Below are 16,343 nucleotides of genomic sequence, written 5' to 3'. Positions count from 1 at the left end.
GGGGAGGTACAGAATCATGGCGCAGGGTTTGGAGGTCTCGAGAGCCGCTGCGGAATGGCGCGTGGCGTCCCCGCAATAAAAACGCTTAGTATTAGGAGCAGAGCCAAGATTCATGCGTCGTGGCGCGCGTTGCGGGGCCCGCGGTGAGGCGTCGGGGAGCGCGTCCCCCCCGCGCCTCGAAGTGCCGGCGTCCCCGCACGTGGCCCGCGGCCGGCAGCGCTGCGCGCGGGGCATGCTGGTCAGAGTCGGAAGCGCGGCAGCTCGGGCGGCGGCGGCGGCAGCGGGGCCCATGCAGGACGCGGAGAACGTGGCGGGGCCCGACGCGGCCGAGGAGCCGGGGCAACAGCCGGCGGCCGCAGAGTCGGTCCCGGCCGAGGAGGCGACGCGGCCCGTGGGGCCCAGCTCGGAGGCGGCAGCGGACGCGGCGCAGGAGGAGGCGGAGCGGGAACCCGAGCCGGAGCCCGAGCCCGACGCGCCCGCGGCCGAGCCGAGCGCGACCCCTGAGCCGCCGGCCGAGCCCGGCCCGGAGCCGGAGCAGGAGCAGGAGCGAGAGCAGCCCGCGGGCCCCACGCCCACCACCGCCACCTCCGCCTCCCCTGCTGCGGGCGAGGCCCCCGGGGACGCGGCGGCTCCCGAGGCCCGGTCCGAGGGCGCGGATGGCGACCACGGCCAGGCGGACGGGGAAGCGGACGCGGACGAGCCGTCGTTCAGCGACCCCGAGGATTTCGTGGACGATGTCAGCGAGGAGGGTGAGCGCGGCCCGGGCTGCTGCTGCTTCCTCTTGGCTGCGTGCACGGCCTGTCCGTTGCCCAGGGGCCCAGGGTGTCCCCCCTTCTGCGCGTAAGAACCCCCGCCGCAGGAGGACGGGGAGGCCGAGGAAAGAGGATCTCTCTCTTTCTGTGTTTTTCCCACACACACACACACCCCGATGTTGGCACCATGCGCCTTCGGGTGGGTGGGTGGGTGCATGGATGGTGCTCGTCTTCGGGGTGCACGAGCCTGTCGGATGGACACCACACACATTCAGGAAGACACAAGCGTGTAGGGATCCCACCTGTACAGTTGTCAGAGCTCTACTTGTCCGGGATCGGGTCTCCCTGCAGGAAGACTCCACCGTGTAGGGATCCCCCCTGTATACACACACATCAGGAAGACTCAAGCGTGTGGGGATCCCCTCTATACACAAACCCACACACACCAGGAAGACTCAAGGATGTAGGGATCCCCCTGGTACAGTTGTCAGAATTCCACTACACACACACACAACACACACCAGGAAGACTCAAGGATGTAGGGATCCCCCTGGTACAGTTGTCAGAATTCTACTACACACACATACACACAACACATCAGGAAGACTCTAGGGTGTAGGGATCCCCCTGTACAGTTGTCAGAATTCCACTTGACACACACACACCAGGAAGACTCTAGGGTGTAGGGATCCCCCAGTACAGTTGTCAGAATTCCACTTGTCCAAGAGGGGGCGTCCCTCCTCCCACCGCCCCTGGTGGCCGGCTCCTGAGTCGAAGGTAAATTTTTAAAAGGCCTTTCAGGATCATCATGCTTTCAGAGTTCTGCTTTGATCTCGGGCTTTGGAGGTGGAAAGCTGGCAGGTGTCTGCCACACTGATGGGGAGGCCATTTCTGGAGGGACTGGTGAACTATGTTCACAGAGCCTCTCCCTGCAGATTGAGTGACACGCCCCACGTTGAATAGAGTCTGGCCGTTTATTGTGCCTCTTGTAAAGTCAGAGCAGGCCAGGCCAGCCACTTAATGGTATAGAAGCGAGCTGGGATGTGCTCACTGCCCACTTTGAACTTTTCACTTTTACACTCTTTGGGACCTTGGCGATTCTTTTAGGGTGTCATGTGATTGGGTCCAAACCTAGCAGTGCTGGGGGATGACCATGTCCTGGGGTTGACTATGCAGTGTAGTGGGTGACTGAGGATTGTATGCAAGGGAAGGCCGTGCAATACGTTGAAAGTACGCCTGGACCCCAGTTCTCTCTCTCTCTCTGGCGGTTAAATATTTCTTTCTTCAACCTGAGAGAGCTTAGTAGACTGAGTACATGTGGGAAACCACGGTTTGATCTGGTACCTCATGAGCGGAGAGTTCCACCAGGAGTGATCCTAAAATCAAATAATTTGGGGGGATCAGGCCCAGCATTGTTGAGGGGTTATTCCTGGTTCTGCACTCAGGAATTAATCCTGGCATGCCAGGGATCAAACCTAGATTGGCTCTATGCAGGCAAATGCCCCCCTTTACTATGCTCTAGCCCCTAAGGAAAAGAATTATCATCCCTCCAGTTGGAAAAAACCAGACTGGAATGACCAGGTGTTCCATGGCCCCAGGATTAAGCTCTGGATCTCAGTTTCCCTGGGTGATTTCTAAGTTCCTGGAATCTTTTCCTAGTCCCTTCTGGTGGGCTCCCTACCACCTGGGCACAGTCAGATAGTGGAAAGACAGACACTGCCAGCTGCTGCGCTATCTTCAGCCACAAAGCTCATGAATGTGCAAGGAATGAACTCGGCCTCACAGGCAAGGGCTTAGTCTGGGGGTCCCCTCCCCCTCTTCATTCTCTGTTGTTTGTTTGTTTGTTTTTTAATTTTGGGCCCCACCCAGCAGTTCTCAGGGATTTCTCCTGGCTCTGTGCTCAGAAATCACTCTTGGCAGGCTCAGGGGAACCACATGGAATGCCAGGGCTCAAACCTGGGTCTGTCCCAGGTCAACTGTGTGCAAGGCAAGCGCCCTACCACTGTGCTATCACTCTGGCCCCTCAATTTTCATTTTTGAAAATGAAAAACAACTAAGAATATTTTCTGAAATGTCTTTCCAAGTCTGTTTATGGTTTTCAAATTGTGGGATCCAAATGCATCTTGCTTGCCACATCCTTTACAGCAAAACACTGCTCTGTACCCTTCTACTTTCCACCTCAACAAGCAGAAAGTGCCTCCAATTGCACCCTGGTTGCTGTCAGTTCATCATGATGGCATGGGGTATGGTCCTTTACCAGGAATCCTTTTTTGGTAGAATTGAAGTGGAAACCCGGGTTAGGATTAGGGTTAGGGTTAGAAGAGACGGTGCCTGCAAGAGGCAAGGGAAAGCTCACTTTGTTCCAAATATAATATAGCAGCCAACCAATGGACAAAATCAAAGTAATTCTGAGATTTTAGGGCTTGTTAGGTCCTGGGCCACACAGAATTATTCCTGGTGGAGCTTGGGAACCATATGTGTAGCACCAGGGATCAAACCCTGGTCCCCTGCCCACTGTGTTATCTCCCTAACCCTATATTTGTGCAAGGCCAGAAGTCATTGAGTATCTCTTGCTGTGCAGAACTGCTGGGAGATGTGCTCAGAGATCGGCCCCAAGAAGCAGACGGTATCGACTCAGTGATCGTGGTGGACAATGTTCCTCAGGTGGGACCTGACCGCATGGAGAAGCTCAAGAATGTCATTCACAAGTTCTTCTCCAAGTTTGGGAAAATCACCAACGACTTTTACCCAGAGGAGGATGGGAAGACGAAAGGGTAAGCAGTGCTCTGAGGCACATGGTGGCACTGTAGCCTTGGGGAGGATCCTTCCTATGTGGGTACAAGAGTTCACCCTCAGCAACAGAATAGGGATGGTGTTTTTACCCCGAAAGGAGGCCATGCAGGTCCCCATTAGACACCAGAATTGCTGTGTGTTGTTTAGGAACTAGTTAAGAGTGAATCTACCTCAGACCTAGAATTGAAAGACACCTTAGGGGATACACCTGAGAGCGACCATGCAGGGTAACTGCTTGGGCCAGATGTGCAAGGCTAGCCCGTTATGCTCCATCCTATCCTCCACTACATCTGTTTTGTTTTTATTTGGGGAAGCCACACCCAGCGGTGCTCAGGGGTTATTCCTGGTTCTGTGCTCAGAAATTGCTTCTGGCAGGCTCAGGACCATATGGGATGCCGGATCGGGGATCGAACCTGAGTTGGTCCCTGATTGGCCACAAGCAAGGTAAACACTCTCCAGCTGTGCTCTCTCTCCAGCCATACTACAATCTTTTTTTAATGATAACAGAATGTGTGTCCTCACATAGAGCATGAGGCATCTTGCAGTATGCCTTCATCTTCATGTTAGGTCTGAGATGATCCTTTCCTTCTTGGGACTGGGGGTTAAACAGGAAGCATGACTGGGCTCCATCCCAGCCCTCTCTGCCTTCATTTGTGATGTTCTAGTTCCTAGACCAGTAATGGCTAACCTTTTTGATCCCAAGTGCCCAAACTGCCACACAATGCCCGGTCTTCCCAATGGCCAGTCCGGCCCTGTTGCCAAGTGAGCTGCAAAGCAGACACCAGCACACTCACCTCCCGCTGTGTCGCATATCTTAATTGCGGACCCCTCCCTGTGTGTCAGCTGCAAGGCCTTCACGTGCCATAGGTTCGCCATGGAGGTCCTAGACCATGATGCCTGCCATGAACCTCTCAGTTTCCTTTTTTTTTTTTTTTTTTTTTTTTTTTTGGTTTTTGGGCCACACCCGTTTGACGCTCAGGGGTTACTCCTGGCTATGTGCTCAGAAATCGCCCCTGGCTTGGGGGGACCATATGGGACGCCGGGGCATCTAACTGCGGTCCGTTCCTTGGCTAGCGCTTGTAAGGCAGACACCTTACCTCTAGCGCCACCTTCCCGGCCCCCTCTTTTCTTTTTCTTTTTTTTTTTTTTTGAACCTCTCAGTTTCCTTAGGTGCTTGTCTTGTGAATTCTGAGGCCTCTCGGCCTCTAGCACCCCTGGTGAGCTGTGCTGCTCTGGGCTGTAGTGCACATGCTTTCTTTGGCTCCAAGTCTTTGGGCTTTAAAAGCAGCAAGTGGGCCAGAGCGATAGCATAGCAGTAGCAAATTTGCCTTGCTCGAGACCGACCCAGGACAGATGAAGGTTCAATTCCTGGCATCCCATATGGTCTTCCGAACCTGCCAGGAGCGATTTATGAGTGTAGAGCCAGGAATAACTTCTGAGTGCCGCTGGGTATGGTCCCAAACCCCAAAATAATAATAATAATAAATAAGTAAAAGCTGCATATATGGGACTGAAGAGATAGTACAGAAGTTAATGTACTTGCCTTGCACACAGCTGAACCCAGTTCTGTTCCTCCATCAGTTGTGATTCCTTGAGCACCACCAGGTGTGACACAAACCCACCATCAGCTCTCAGAAAGGAAATTATGTGTCAGCTTTGGAGGACAAGAAATTAGATTCTTTGTCAGTGAGACATGAATAATGATGGGGGCTTCAGTTTCACTTTTGGAGAGCCAAAGGAATATCTATTCCTAGACCAGTCTCCAGTGCCAGAGATGCTCCTGACATTTACATCTGAGCAAGCAACTAGAAGGTGGACTAGGAGCTTCCTGGAAGGAAATTGGGCATCTCTAACCATATGTTTTTAGGAGGCATGTGCTCAGGTACTGAGATCACTGACATGCCTGGCACTGGTCGGTTCTGGGAACAGCTTTTTGCTGACATAGCCATACACCCACCACCGACGCCACTACCTTCTGTGCCACACTGGGCCCAGGTGTGGTGGTTGTGTGTCAGATGGTGCCTGTACTGTGGAGGGCCATGTATCCTGACTGTCCTGAGCTCATACCCCACCAGATACATCTTCCTGGAATATGCAGCTCCTGCACACGCCTTGGACGCGGTAAAGAATGCAGATGGCTACAAGCTTGACAAGCAGCACATGTTTAGGGTCAACCTCTTCACCGACTTTGACAAGTGAGTGGGGCCAGCATTCCCCTCCAAGGCACCCCATCCCCAGGTAGTTTGTATCCTCTGTCCCCTACATCAGCTCATGTGCTCCTACAGGTACATGACGATCAGTGATGAGTGGGACATCCCAGAGAAGCAGCCATTCAAGGACTTGGTAAGTTAATGTGTCAGCTGGGAATGGGAACATGCAGTAGGCACACCCTTAGAGCTGGCATGACGAGCCTGGCATGTCCCTGAGCATCTGTCCTGAGCATCCCTCTGGTGTCACTACTAAACTGCCCTCCCTCTCTCGGGTCTTCCAACAGGGGAATCTGCGGTACTGGCTGGAGGAGGCTGAGTGCAGAGACCAGTACAGTGTGATTTTCGAGAGTGGGGACCGAACGTCCATATTCTGGAATGATGTGAAGGACCCTGTGTCCATTGAGGAACGAGCGGTAGGTACCTACAGCACAGGGACTCCCACATCCTTACAAAGACAGGGTGGTAGCGGTGAGGGTGGCTCTGTGGCTGGGCTAACAACCTCCTCCTCCTCAACAGAGATGGACAGAGACTTATGTGCGCTGGTCACCCAAGGGTACCTACCTTGCAACTTTCCACCAGCGTGGCATCGCCCTCTGGGGGGGAGAAAAATTCAAACAGATTCAGAGGTTCAGCCACCAAGGAGTTCAGCTCATCGACTTTTCCCCTTGTGAAAGGTAAACTGAGTGTGACTGTGGGGCCTGCTCACTGCCTCTGGCTGCCTTGCAGTCACTGGGATGGGGATTGATTCTCAAGTATCTCGGGTGATGTGTTCCTTAGTCACAGTGAGGCCATATAATTCTGGGGCTTAGTTACCCGCTACCCACATACCTACAGTGTTCCTTGTGCCCCTCTAATCACATCTTATTTGCTGATATATCAAGTAGCTACAGATGAGATGCAACTCTCAGCTTCCCTGGGTAGGGTTTGTCCTGCCACTTTCCCTCAAGTCCAGACCCTGTTTGTCTCATACCCCCTGGGGCCTTGTTCCCCCTGAGCTGGGCTGCCTGCTGCGCTCTTGACCTGCTTAAGCACTGTAGACACCCACTGTACAGTCTGCCAGGGAGTGGCCACATAGACACTTGCACATGCCATAAGGGAACAAGCTGTGTAGACCTCAGTGATTGGGCTGGAGAGTCAGTGGGGAAGATGCTCGCTTTGAAAGTGACCAACGTAGTTTAAGCCCTGGCACTGCAGGCGGTTCCCTGAGTCCTGCCAGGAGTAAGCCCTTAGCACTGCTGGGTGTGGCCCCAAAACTGAAAATTAAAGTAATTTTCAAAAATAGAAGTAGCCAGAGGTGCAAGAGAGTGCAAGAGTGATAGCACAGCAGTAGGGCGTTTGCCTTGCTCGCAGCTGACTCAGGACAGATGGTGGTTTAAATCCCGGCACCCCATATGGTCTCCCGAGCCTGCCAATTTCTTTTTTTGGGCGGGGGGGGGGGGGGGTTTTCGGACCACACCCATTTGATGCTCGGGTTATACCTGGTTAAGCGCTCAGAAATTGCCCCTGACTTGTGGGGACCATATGGGACGCCCGGGGGATCGAACCACAGTCCTTCCTTGGCTAGCACTTGCAAGGTAGACACCTTACCTGTAGCGCCACCTCGCCGGCCCCAAGCCTGCCAATTTCTGAATGCAGAGCTAGGAATAACCTCTGAGCACTGCCGGGTGTGACCCAAAAACCCAAAAGAAGATAAAATAAAATAAAATAAGAGATAGCATAGAGGTAGGGTGTTTGCCTTGCATGCAGAAGGATGGTGGTTTGAATCCTGGCATCCCATATGGTCCCCTAAACCTGCCAGGAGCAATTTCTAAGCTTAGAGCCAGGAGTGGCCCCTGAACGCTGTCGGGTATGACTCCTCCTTCCCCCCACCCCCAAAGAAAAGAAAAGAAATAAAAAATAGGGGCCGGAGAGATAGCATGGAGGTAAGGCGTTTGCCTTTCATGCAGAAGGTCATCGGTTCGAATCCCGGCGTCCCATATGGTCCCCCGTGCCTGCCAGGAGCAATTTCTGAGCATGGAGCCAGGAGTGGCCCCTGAGCACTGCCGGGTGTGACCCAAAAACCACAAAAAAAAAAAAAAAAAAAAAAAAAAAGAAATAAAAAATAGAAGTTGCCAGAGTACAGTTGGGAGCACTCTTGCCTTGCAACTGATTGACCCTAGTTTGACTCCCTGGGGTGAACATGGTTTCTGAACACCCCTCGGGAGTGACTCCCCACTTGCCCTACTTGAAACTCTGTGTGGTGTATTGTGGGGCTGGTCAATGGAGCCCTGGTGTCCCTTTCATGTGCTGATGTCTGTGAGGACACTTGCCGGGTATAGGAGTTCCAGGGGTTGCCTTTAAGGACACCTGGGTGCAGGCGGGGGCTGTGGTAGCTGCATCCCCAGACAGGGCCTCTCTATTCCAGGTACCTGGTGACCTTCAGCCCCCTCATGGATACGCAGGACGACCCACAGGCAATCATCATTTGGGACATCCTGACGGGACATAAGAAGCGTGGCTTCCACTGCGAGAGCTCAGCCCACTGGCCCATCTTCAAGTGAGACTCGCTGCAGGTGATGGGTGAGCTAGCAGCCTAGGGCTGCTGTTGGCCCCAGGAAACAGCCCCTGGTGTTCTCTTTTCAGGTGGAGCCACGATGGAAAGTTCTTTGCTAGGATGACCATGGATACTCTGAGCATCTTTGAGACCCCTGTGAGTCCCTGTCTACTCCTGGGCTTGGGGACAAGGGGTTGTGGGCATGACCACCCAGTGTGCCGTTGAAGTCCTGTTGCATAGCTTGTGAGAAAGACTGGGACTTACACCATTGTGACGTGACGTGCTCTCTCCACAGTCCATGGGCCTTCTGGACAAGAAGAGCTTGAAGATCTCCGGCATTAAGTGAGTGTTTTCCACAGAACCTGGGACACAGAGTACAAAGGGAAGAAAAAGCAAAACAGGGCTAGAGAGATAGTGCAGCAGGAAGGGCATTTGCCTTGCACAGAGCTGGCCTGTGTTCAGTCCTCAACATCCTATATGTTCCCTGATCCCCTGAGCATCATTAGGTATTTTTCCTTAAACAAAAACAACAGGCCAGAGAGCTAGCACAGCAGTAGGGTGTTTGCCTTACACGCGACCAATTCAAAATAGACCTGGGTTCCATTCCTGACATACTATATGGTCCCCCTAGTACGTCAGGAGCAATTTCTAAGCACAGAGCCAGGAGTAACCCTTGAGTGCCACCAGGTATGGCCCAAAAATACAAAAAAAAAAAAAAAAAAAAATAGACAAACAGGAGCTGCTTCTTAGAGTTTGGCCTGTGTGAGCTGGTGGCCCTCAGCCCCTCGTGACCACACATCCCCTCATCTGCTGAACTGGCCCCATCTTTGCAGAGACTTCTCCTGGTCTCCAGGTGGCAACATCATAGCCTTCTGGGTGCCTGAAGACAAAGACATACCAGCCAGAGTCACCCTCATGCAGCTGCCTACCAGGCAGGAGATCCGCGTCCGGAATCTCTTCAATGTCGTCGACTGCAAGCTGCACTGGCAAAAGAATGGGGACTACCTGTGCGTGAAAGTGGACCGGACGCCCAAGGGTACCCAGGTGTGTGCTTGTCCTTGCCCAGGCCTTCTGGGAGGCAGGCAGAAACACAACACCTACATGCTTGTATAGATACTATACACCACACACCACATACCCCAATCGTGCTGACTGCAGCTGACTCAGTGTCCATATGAGTAGCAAGCAAGCAGATTCTGCCTTTGGTCACACAGTCTGTCCTCTACCAACTTCTGTAATATCACTCCTGCCTTTTCCCTTAACAGGGCGTTGTCACAAACTTTGAGATTTTCCGGATGAGGGAGAAACAGGTCCCTGTGGATGTGGTGGAGATGAAAGGTGCGTAACGCTAGCATGATGGTCCCATCCTATGGGTGCAGGGTGATGTGTGGCCCTATCCTGCACTGCCCGCAGTCCTGGGCCTTGCAACCGGGGTCTGGAGAAGGGCCTTTCCTCTCCCCTGCCAGCCTCCGGGTTTCTTTTATCGGATTCACAGAGGCCTTTGGTTTGCCGTTTCTGCCTTCACAGTGCCACTTTCTGCTTGGCCCTTAGGGGAGAGGCAGCTGGGCAGGAGGGGCAGGGCCTGGTGGGAGGCCTCTCTTGTGCTATATGCTTCCCTGAGGCCACGGGCTCACCTTCTCTCCTGTCTAGAAACCATCATCGCTTTCGCCTGGGAACCAAACGGGAGCAAGTTTGCAGTACTGCATGGTGAGGCACCCCGCATCTCTGTGTCCTTCTACCATGTGAAGAACAACGGCAAGATCGAGCTCATCAGTGAGTGCCATAGGGGGCTTGGCAGGCCAGATGCTGTTCAAGACACTGTTTTGCTCCTGTGGTTCACCCTTCTTGCCCTTCCTGCAAGGGGACCTTGAATCCCTCCAGCTCAGAACTGCCCCAAGGTCTCACGCATGTGGGACCTCAGGAAGTGCCAGGCTCCAGGTCAGCATACTGTGTTACTTCAGCAATTCCTCATGTCCCCACAACCACAGTATTTTCTGCCCTGGGGCCAGTGCTATGGTTTCTATATGTCCCTGAATATTTGCTCCCAGCACTTAGCATTGTCACGGACAGCCATGGGCTCTGTCTGGGACTGCAGTGTTTCCTATGTAAAAGAGTGGGGGCCTCTGAGCCTGCACGGAGCTAGTTCCCTCTGCCCTGGGCCCTACTTCTACCTCCATGGCTCCCCCACATTCATCTGTACCTTCCTGAAGTCAGAGGGTTGAGCAACTTTCAGATTGTCTCTAGGAAGAAGTTTGGGCACTCGGCATTGAGCCAGGTCCCACTTCCTATCCGGTGAGCTGGAACTGGGGCAGCATCATGCAGATGGCCTGCCAATTATGGGGTTCTGGGGGTACCGTGTCCTGTCCGGGCCCCTTTTGATGGGAGTGGCAGCCCTCAACTCATGTCCTTCCTCCCACCTCTCAGAGATGTTCGATAAGCAGCAGGCGAACACCATCTTTTGGAGCCCCCAGGGCCAGTTCGTGGTGTTGGCAGGTCTGAGGAGGTGGGTGTTGGCCTTCTGCTTCGCTGGGGCCTGTTGGGGTCTGGCTGGGGGACAGGGATGCTGGCTGGTGTGGTGTGGTGAACTGGGCTGTGGAGCCCTCCAGAGGGACAGTTAGGGAGTTTATGCTCCCTAAACCCTGGGGTCCTACTGACACTGCCATTAGTGGGGGCTGAGAGCTAAGCAGGCCAGAGGCAGCCAAGCGGCACCCTACATCTCTTGGGACCACCAGCTGTTTCCCTGAAACCGAGAGTCTTGGAGTGCCACATGGAGCCTTGGGGTGGGCATGGCCTGACCGGGTTCCCCCACAGCATGAATGGCGCCCTGGCCTTCGTGGACACATCTGACTGCACCGTCATGAACATCGCTGAGCACTACATGGCCTCTGATGTCGAGTGGGACCCTACGGGGCGCTACGTGGTCACCTCTGTTTCGTGGTGGAGCCACAAGGTGTGAAGACACCCTTCAGGGGGCTGGGCGGACTGTCCAGGCATCTGTATCCCTGCTTTGTCCTCTTGGGAGTCATGGGCCTCAGCCTGCTGACTTCAGAGCATAGATGCCCTGACTGAGTGGTTACAGGGCCACCCATGGGCTGAGTGGCCTGCTGGTCTCAGCACAGCACTCCTGCTTCTCTAGTCAACACCCCTGGGCCTGTGAGAGCTATGTTTCTACTGGCCCTTCCCATCACTGACCCGTTACCCCATACCATTGGTTGGGCCCTTTATGTGTCCCTGTGGGCTCCAGGTGGTGAGGGAGTTGCCATGCAGGGACCCAGCTGAGCATGTTGGCTTCCACTTTCAGGTGGACAACGCATACTGGCTGTGGACGTTCCAAGGCCGTCTTCTGCAGAAGAACAACAAGGACCGCTTCTGCCAGTTGCTCTGGAGACCACGGCCCCCCACACTCCTGAGTCAGGATCAGATCAAGGTCTGTGGCCCTCCTCCATCCCTGGCATAGGTGGGGCAATGTGGTTGGCAGGGCAGACCTGAGGGACTTGTCTCTGCTTCAGCAAATCAAGAAGGATCTGAAGAAATACTCCAAGATCTTTGAGCAGAAAGATCGTCTGAGCCAGTCCAAAGCCTCCAAGGTTAGCTGGTCCCTGGATCCGAAGGAGTGAGGCCTGGTGTCTGGGGTGGGGGAGTCTGTGGCATAAGGAGAACCCTACATCCTGTTGGTCTGCTGATTCCACACTCCTGGGGCACTTGCCCTCTACATCAGCCTGTCCCACATATCCTGACTCAACCTAGGAACTGGTGGAGAGGCGGCGAACCATGATGGAGAATTTCCAGAAGTACAGGAAAGCGGCCCAGGAACTATACATGGAGCAGAAGAACGAGCGCCTGGAGCTTCGGGGAGGTGAGTGAGGGCCTGAGGGGCTGGGGTTGGGGCTAGGGTGGGGGTGCACTCTTTCCCCATCCTCATCCACTTCCTACCACTCTTCCTCAGGTGTGGACACAGATGAGCTAGACAGCAACGTGGATGACTGGGAGGAGGAGACCATCGAGTTTTTTGTCACAGAAGAAATTATTCCTCTTGGGAGTCAGGAGTGATTGTAAGACTGCAGGCCAGGCTTGACAACTACTTGTTTATAACCCCACCCCACCTCCAGAGCAGCCCCAGTATAGACAGAATAGGCAGTTGGGCCCTGGGTGCTGCAGGAAGGGGCCTCCAGGACAGCTCCCCTGCCCTTCACTGCTTGGGTAGTGCGAGAGGGAGAAGCATAGGGTGGCTTTTTTTCCCGTGGGAAAAAAGGGGCCCTCCGCTCTGGGCGCTGGCACGGATGATGACTCTGGCCCTCCTTGCAGGGCACCTTCAGGCCTGGGATCCGAGCCGCCCACAGAGCACCCGCCGCCGCCATCTCCACACTGCTGTGCCTTTGCCCAGGTCTGCAGAGGCCAAGGGCATGCTCGCCGCCCGTGGTCCAGGTGCGAGTCCCACGGGACTGGCTCCGACTCCTCCACGTGAGGCTGCAGCCCGGGTACCTCAAGGACCGTCCCGAGAGGGCCTGAGTCCCGGACCCAGGGGAGCAGGTGCTGCTTGGGACTGCTGCCTGCAGGGTCCCCATCAGGGTATGGGGGGGTCTCTTCGGCTGCACGTGGAAATAAAGCAAACCTGTAAGAAAGTGTCCTGGCTCTTCTGTCCATTTGGTGCCGATACGGGGTTTACCTGCACAAGTCCCTTAGACTGATGTGGCATCCACCTGCCCCGCATCCCTCACCTTGATATAGAATCCACCTGCCTCTGGTCCCTCACTGATGCAGGGTCTACCTGCCCAGATCTTTCACACTGATGTGGGGTCCACCTGCCTGGGTCCCTCACTGATCTGTAGGCTTATTCCCAGGGATTCTGGCATAAGGTCCAGCTAGTCTATCTCATCTGTGCTGGACAGCTGCCCTCATAGTGATAGTGCCTCCATGGTACTGGGAGAGCCTCCCTTGTACTCTCCACTGCCCCCAGGCAAGTCCCTGAGCTAGGTAGAGTTGGATCCATAGTTTGGGCATGAGTGCACAGAGACCAAGGCCTAACTACCAGAGCCTCGTGTCCAGGGCCAGGTCTGAGCCGCAGCTGCCGTGATTCTAATCGCAAGAGCAGTCCCAGGGGCACCTCCTGATGTCACCAGGGCGGGGCTGAGCAGGGCTGACGCAAACGCTGGTCTCACCTCTGCCAGGGCATCCGCTGCCCCAGCCTAGCCGCATGCCACCCTCTCTGCCGGCCCCTCCCCAGCCTGTGCCAGCTCCATCATGCCCATGTGTGAGGAGGAGCCCAAAGATCAGCAGCTCCTGGTGAGTGTCCTGCCTTCCCATGTCCAAATCCTGGTTAGTGCCGTGCCCTCCCATGCCCACCGAGTCTCAGCTCCTAATAGAGGAAGGGACAGAGCTCTGGGTCACCTCTGGTTCAGCCTGTGGACAGTGCAGCCCTGCCGGAAGTGCGGGCTGCAGTTTTAGCAGGCTGTCCCTGGAGAGGTGATACCTGAGAGCAAACGGGGGAACAGGGTGTGGTCTGATAGCAGGGCCCAGGAGGCACCAGGCTGCAGGAGTTGGGGCAGCCTGGCAAAGTCCCCACCACTCTGCCAGGCCTCTCCCATCGTGGGGTGCAGTTGGAACCTGAGAACTTGAGAGTCCTCTGTGTTCCGGAACATTAGGGAGCAGCTGCCTTTACAATTCTGCCCCCAGGTGGTGCTTCGGATCCGGCCCCTTAGTGATGCAGAGCTGGAAGAAGGAGCCACTGTCATTGCCCACAAAGTGGGGGACCAGGTGAGATTGGGGTTGGAGGCGGGTGTCCAGCTCACTCCCTGTGGCCAACATTCCCTGCGACTTTTTTTTCCTTTCCTTCACCATCACTCACTCTCACACTCACATCATACTTTCACTCACTCATTGCTTCACCCAGAGGTGGGTGCTGCATGCTAACAATCTCCAAGCCCCCCAGTTCCACCTGAATGAGCACCCTCCACTCTCCTGCTGGCTCGGGGAGGAATTCAAGGGTGTCATGAGAGAAAAGATTCCCTGGGGGCGCTGTGATAAAGGGGCCCTGGGGAAGGAAAGGGGTGTGGTCCATGGAGATGAGCCCATCTCAGGAACCACTGCTGATTTTCGGGGACACTGGGGAGTGAGCCCAGATCTTTGCCCACAGACAGTAATATTCACTCCTGCCCAAGCCTCTGACTTGAAGGACATACTGAGGGCCCCTGCCCTTCAATTCACAGCCCCAACCAGCAGCTGGCATGTCCTCACAATGTCCCTCTTTGCTCACTGGGACATCAAGGGACTTCGCAGACCTTTACTCTAAACTACTGGGGTCCCAGGAGGACCTGCTACCCCTCTACCCACCCCCAAAACTCCAGGGTATTTCCCACACATGGAACTTTATTTTTTTTATTTTTTGGTTTTTGGGCCATACCCTGTGACACTTGGGTCGCTCAGAAATTGCTCCTGGCATGGGGGATCATATGGGACACCGAGGGATCGAACCACAGTCCATCTTAGGCTAGCGCCGGCAAGGCAAATACCTTACTGCTTTGCACCACTGCTCTGGCCCCAAACTTTATTTATTTATTTTGGGGCCATACCTGGAGGTGCTCAGAGATTATTCCTGGCTCTGTGCTCAGAAATCGCTCCTGGCAGGCTCTGGGAAACCATATGGAATGCCAGGAACTTTTTTTGGTCACATCTGGCGATTCTCAGGGATTACTCCTGGCTCTGCGCTCAGGGATCACTCCTGGTGGCTCAAGGGACCATCTGGGGTGCTGGGAATGGAACCCAGGTTTGGCCATATGCAAGACAAACCTCCCCACTGTTCTATCTATCTCTCCAGCCCACACAGCACATTCTTTGCCCAGACACCCTACCATTGATTCAAAGTCAGTTGTTGGTAGAGGGGCAATGAACTCAGAGACAAAAGAGACTTGCCTCAGGTGGAGAGATAGCAAGGATGGCACCAACCTGAGTCCTGCCAGGAGTGAGTCCTGAGCACAGTCAGGAGTGAACCCAAACCCTCCCTACAATACCCCCAAAAGGCTTTTCTGGCCCCAGGAGAGGACATGAGTGCAGGGTCTGTGTGGTTCAGACCACCCTATTGTGGCCCCTAAGAAGCGGACATGATTTAATTGGAACTGGGAGGAGAAGGCAGGGCCTCTTGAGGAGCCTCTGCAGGCAGAAAAGATGCAGGCCCCGGTGGGAGAGGGGGCGAGTGCGCTGATGTCACGGGAAAGGCTGGCTGCTCGCCATCCCCTCTGCTCACAAGCACCCTCCTGGGACCTCAGTTTCCAAGCGGTGAACCAAGGGCGGGCAGGTTCAGGGCCCTGGGCCACCCAGCAGGGACCTAGGCTGGCTCAGGCACTAGCAGCCTGGGGTGGGTCTAGACTCCCACCCAGGTGCCCAGCATTAAGGCCCAACCTGAGCCCCAGTGCCTGCGAGTGCCCACAGCTGACTAATCTGCCCTTTCATCCCCTGCAGGGCCTCAACCTGGCCTGGCTCCATAACTACACAGTTCCCTGAGATGCCCACCAGGGATGGTGCCCGGAGCCTGGGGCCATGGGTGACTAGGGCCATGGGTGTCTGGAGTTATGGGTGTCTGGAGCTGTGGGTACTGCCACACTCCGAGGCCTTCAAGTTATGGTTTTGGGGTTTTGGCAGGTGGGAGATGCTACTTCCTGGGAGAGAACACAGAGGGGCACATACCTCCTCCAAGTTTCCATCTCAGGTCCAGAGGCTCCATTGTCGTGAATGTGGGTGCCAGGCTCAGGTCTTGCCTTGGCTCGACCCTCACTCCTTACAGATGGTGGTGCTCATGGACCCGGGCGAAGACGCAGAGGACGCATTGCGGACACACCGGTCCAGGGAGAAGACCTTCATCTTCGACACTGTGTTCGATCAGCATGCAACTCAGGTGTCTCAGGAGGACTTCCTGGATAGCTGGTCCCGTTACTCCCCACAGGGACTCCCTACAGCTCTAGCAGTTGGCTCTTGGATCATGCCAGGGTTGGAAATAGGAGGCTCCTTTGTTGTTGTAGTAGACTCCCAAGTGCCAGGCTTCATAGAGGGCATCATTCATTC

General features: G+C 54.9%; 2 protein-coding genes across 2 annotated transcripts in view; both read left to right on the top strand.

Annotated features, from left to right (window-relative positions):
* Positions 1-289: 289 nt before the first annotated feature.
* EIF3B (eukaryotic translation initiation factor 3 subunit B) lies at positions 290-12,910 on the top strand. The gene is made up of 19 exons (XM_049788200.1): positions 290-749; positions 3,334-3,526; positions 5,621-5,740; positions 5,831-5,888; positions 6,040-6,168; positions 6,272-6,429; positions 8,160-8,291; positions 8,378-8,444; positions 8,584-8,630; positions 9,122-9,332; positions 9,554-9,626; positions 9,939-10,061; positions 10,713-10,791; positions 11,100-11,238; positions 11,590-11,715; positions 11,798-11,875; positions 12,036-12,144; positions 12,235-12,340; positions 12,594-12,910. The coding sequence occupies exons 1-18, from the start codon at positions 290-292 to the stop codon at positions 12,336-12,338; spliced, it is 2,406 nt and encodes an 801-aa protein (XP_049644157.1). The 3' UTR covers positions 12,339-12,340; positions 12,594-12,910.
* LOC126029979 (kinesin-like protein KIF19) overlaps positions 12,572-16,343 on the top strand; it is a 20,119-nt gene continuing 16,347 nt past the window's right edge. Inside the window, exons 1-4 of the mRNA XM_049788199.1 lie at positions 12,572-12,818; positions 13,513-13,571; positions 13,962-14,042; positions 16,066-16,176. Coding sequence (XP_049644156.1) covers positions 12,572-12,818; positions 13,513-13,571; positions 13,962-14,042; positions 16,066-16,176 — 498 coding nt within the window. The remainder of the gene's footprint in view (positions 12,819-13,512; positions 13,572-13,961; positions 14,043-16,065; positions 16,177-16,343) is intronic.

Source organism: Suncus etruscus, chromosome 15 (assembly GCF_024139225.1).
Source record: "Suncus etruscus isolate mSunEtr1 chromosome 15, mSunEtr1.pri.cur, whole genome shotgun sequence".
Lineage (NCBI taxonomy): Eukaryota > Metazoa > Chordata > Mammalia > Eulipotyphla > Soricidae > Suncus > Suncus etruscus.
The sequence above is the reverse complement of the archived record's forward strand: the minus strand, read 5'-3'. Positions and strand labels throughout refer to the sequence as shown.

Excerpts from the sequence above, each read along its gene's own strand:
- EIF3B (XM_049788200.1), top strand. The coding sequence starts at position 290 with ATGCAGGACGCGGAGAACGTGGCGGGGCCCGACGCGGCCGAGGAGCCG. Across the intron at positions 5,741-5,830 it reads CTCTTCACCGACTTTGACAA|GTACATGACGATCAGTGATG; the intron begins GTGAGTGGGGCC and ends GTGCTCCTACAG. Across the intron at positions 9,333-9,553 it reads GGACGCCCAAGGGTACCCAG|GGCGTTGTCACAAACTTTGA; the intron begins GTGTGTGCTTGT and ends TTCCCTTAACAG.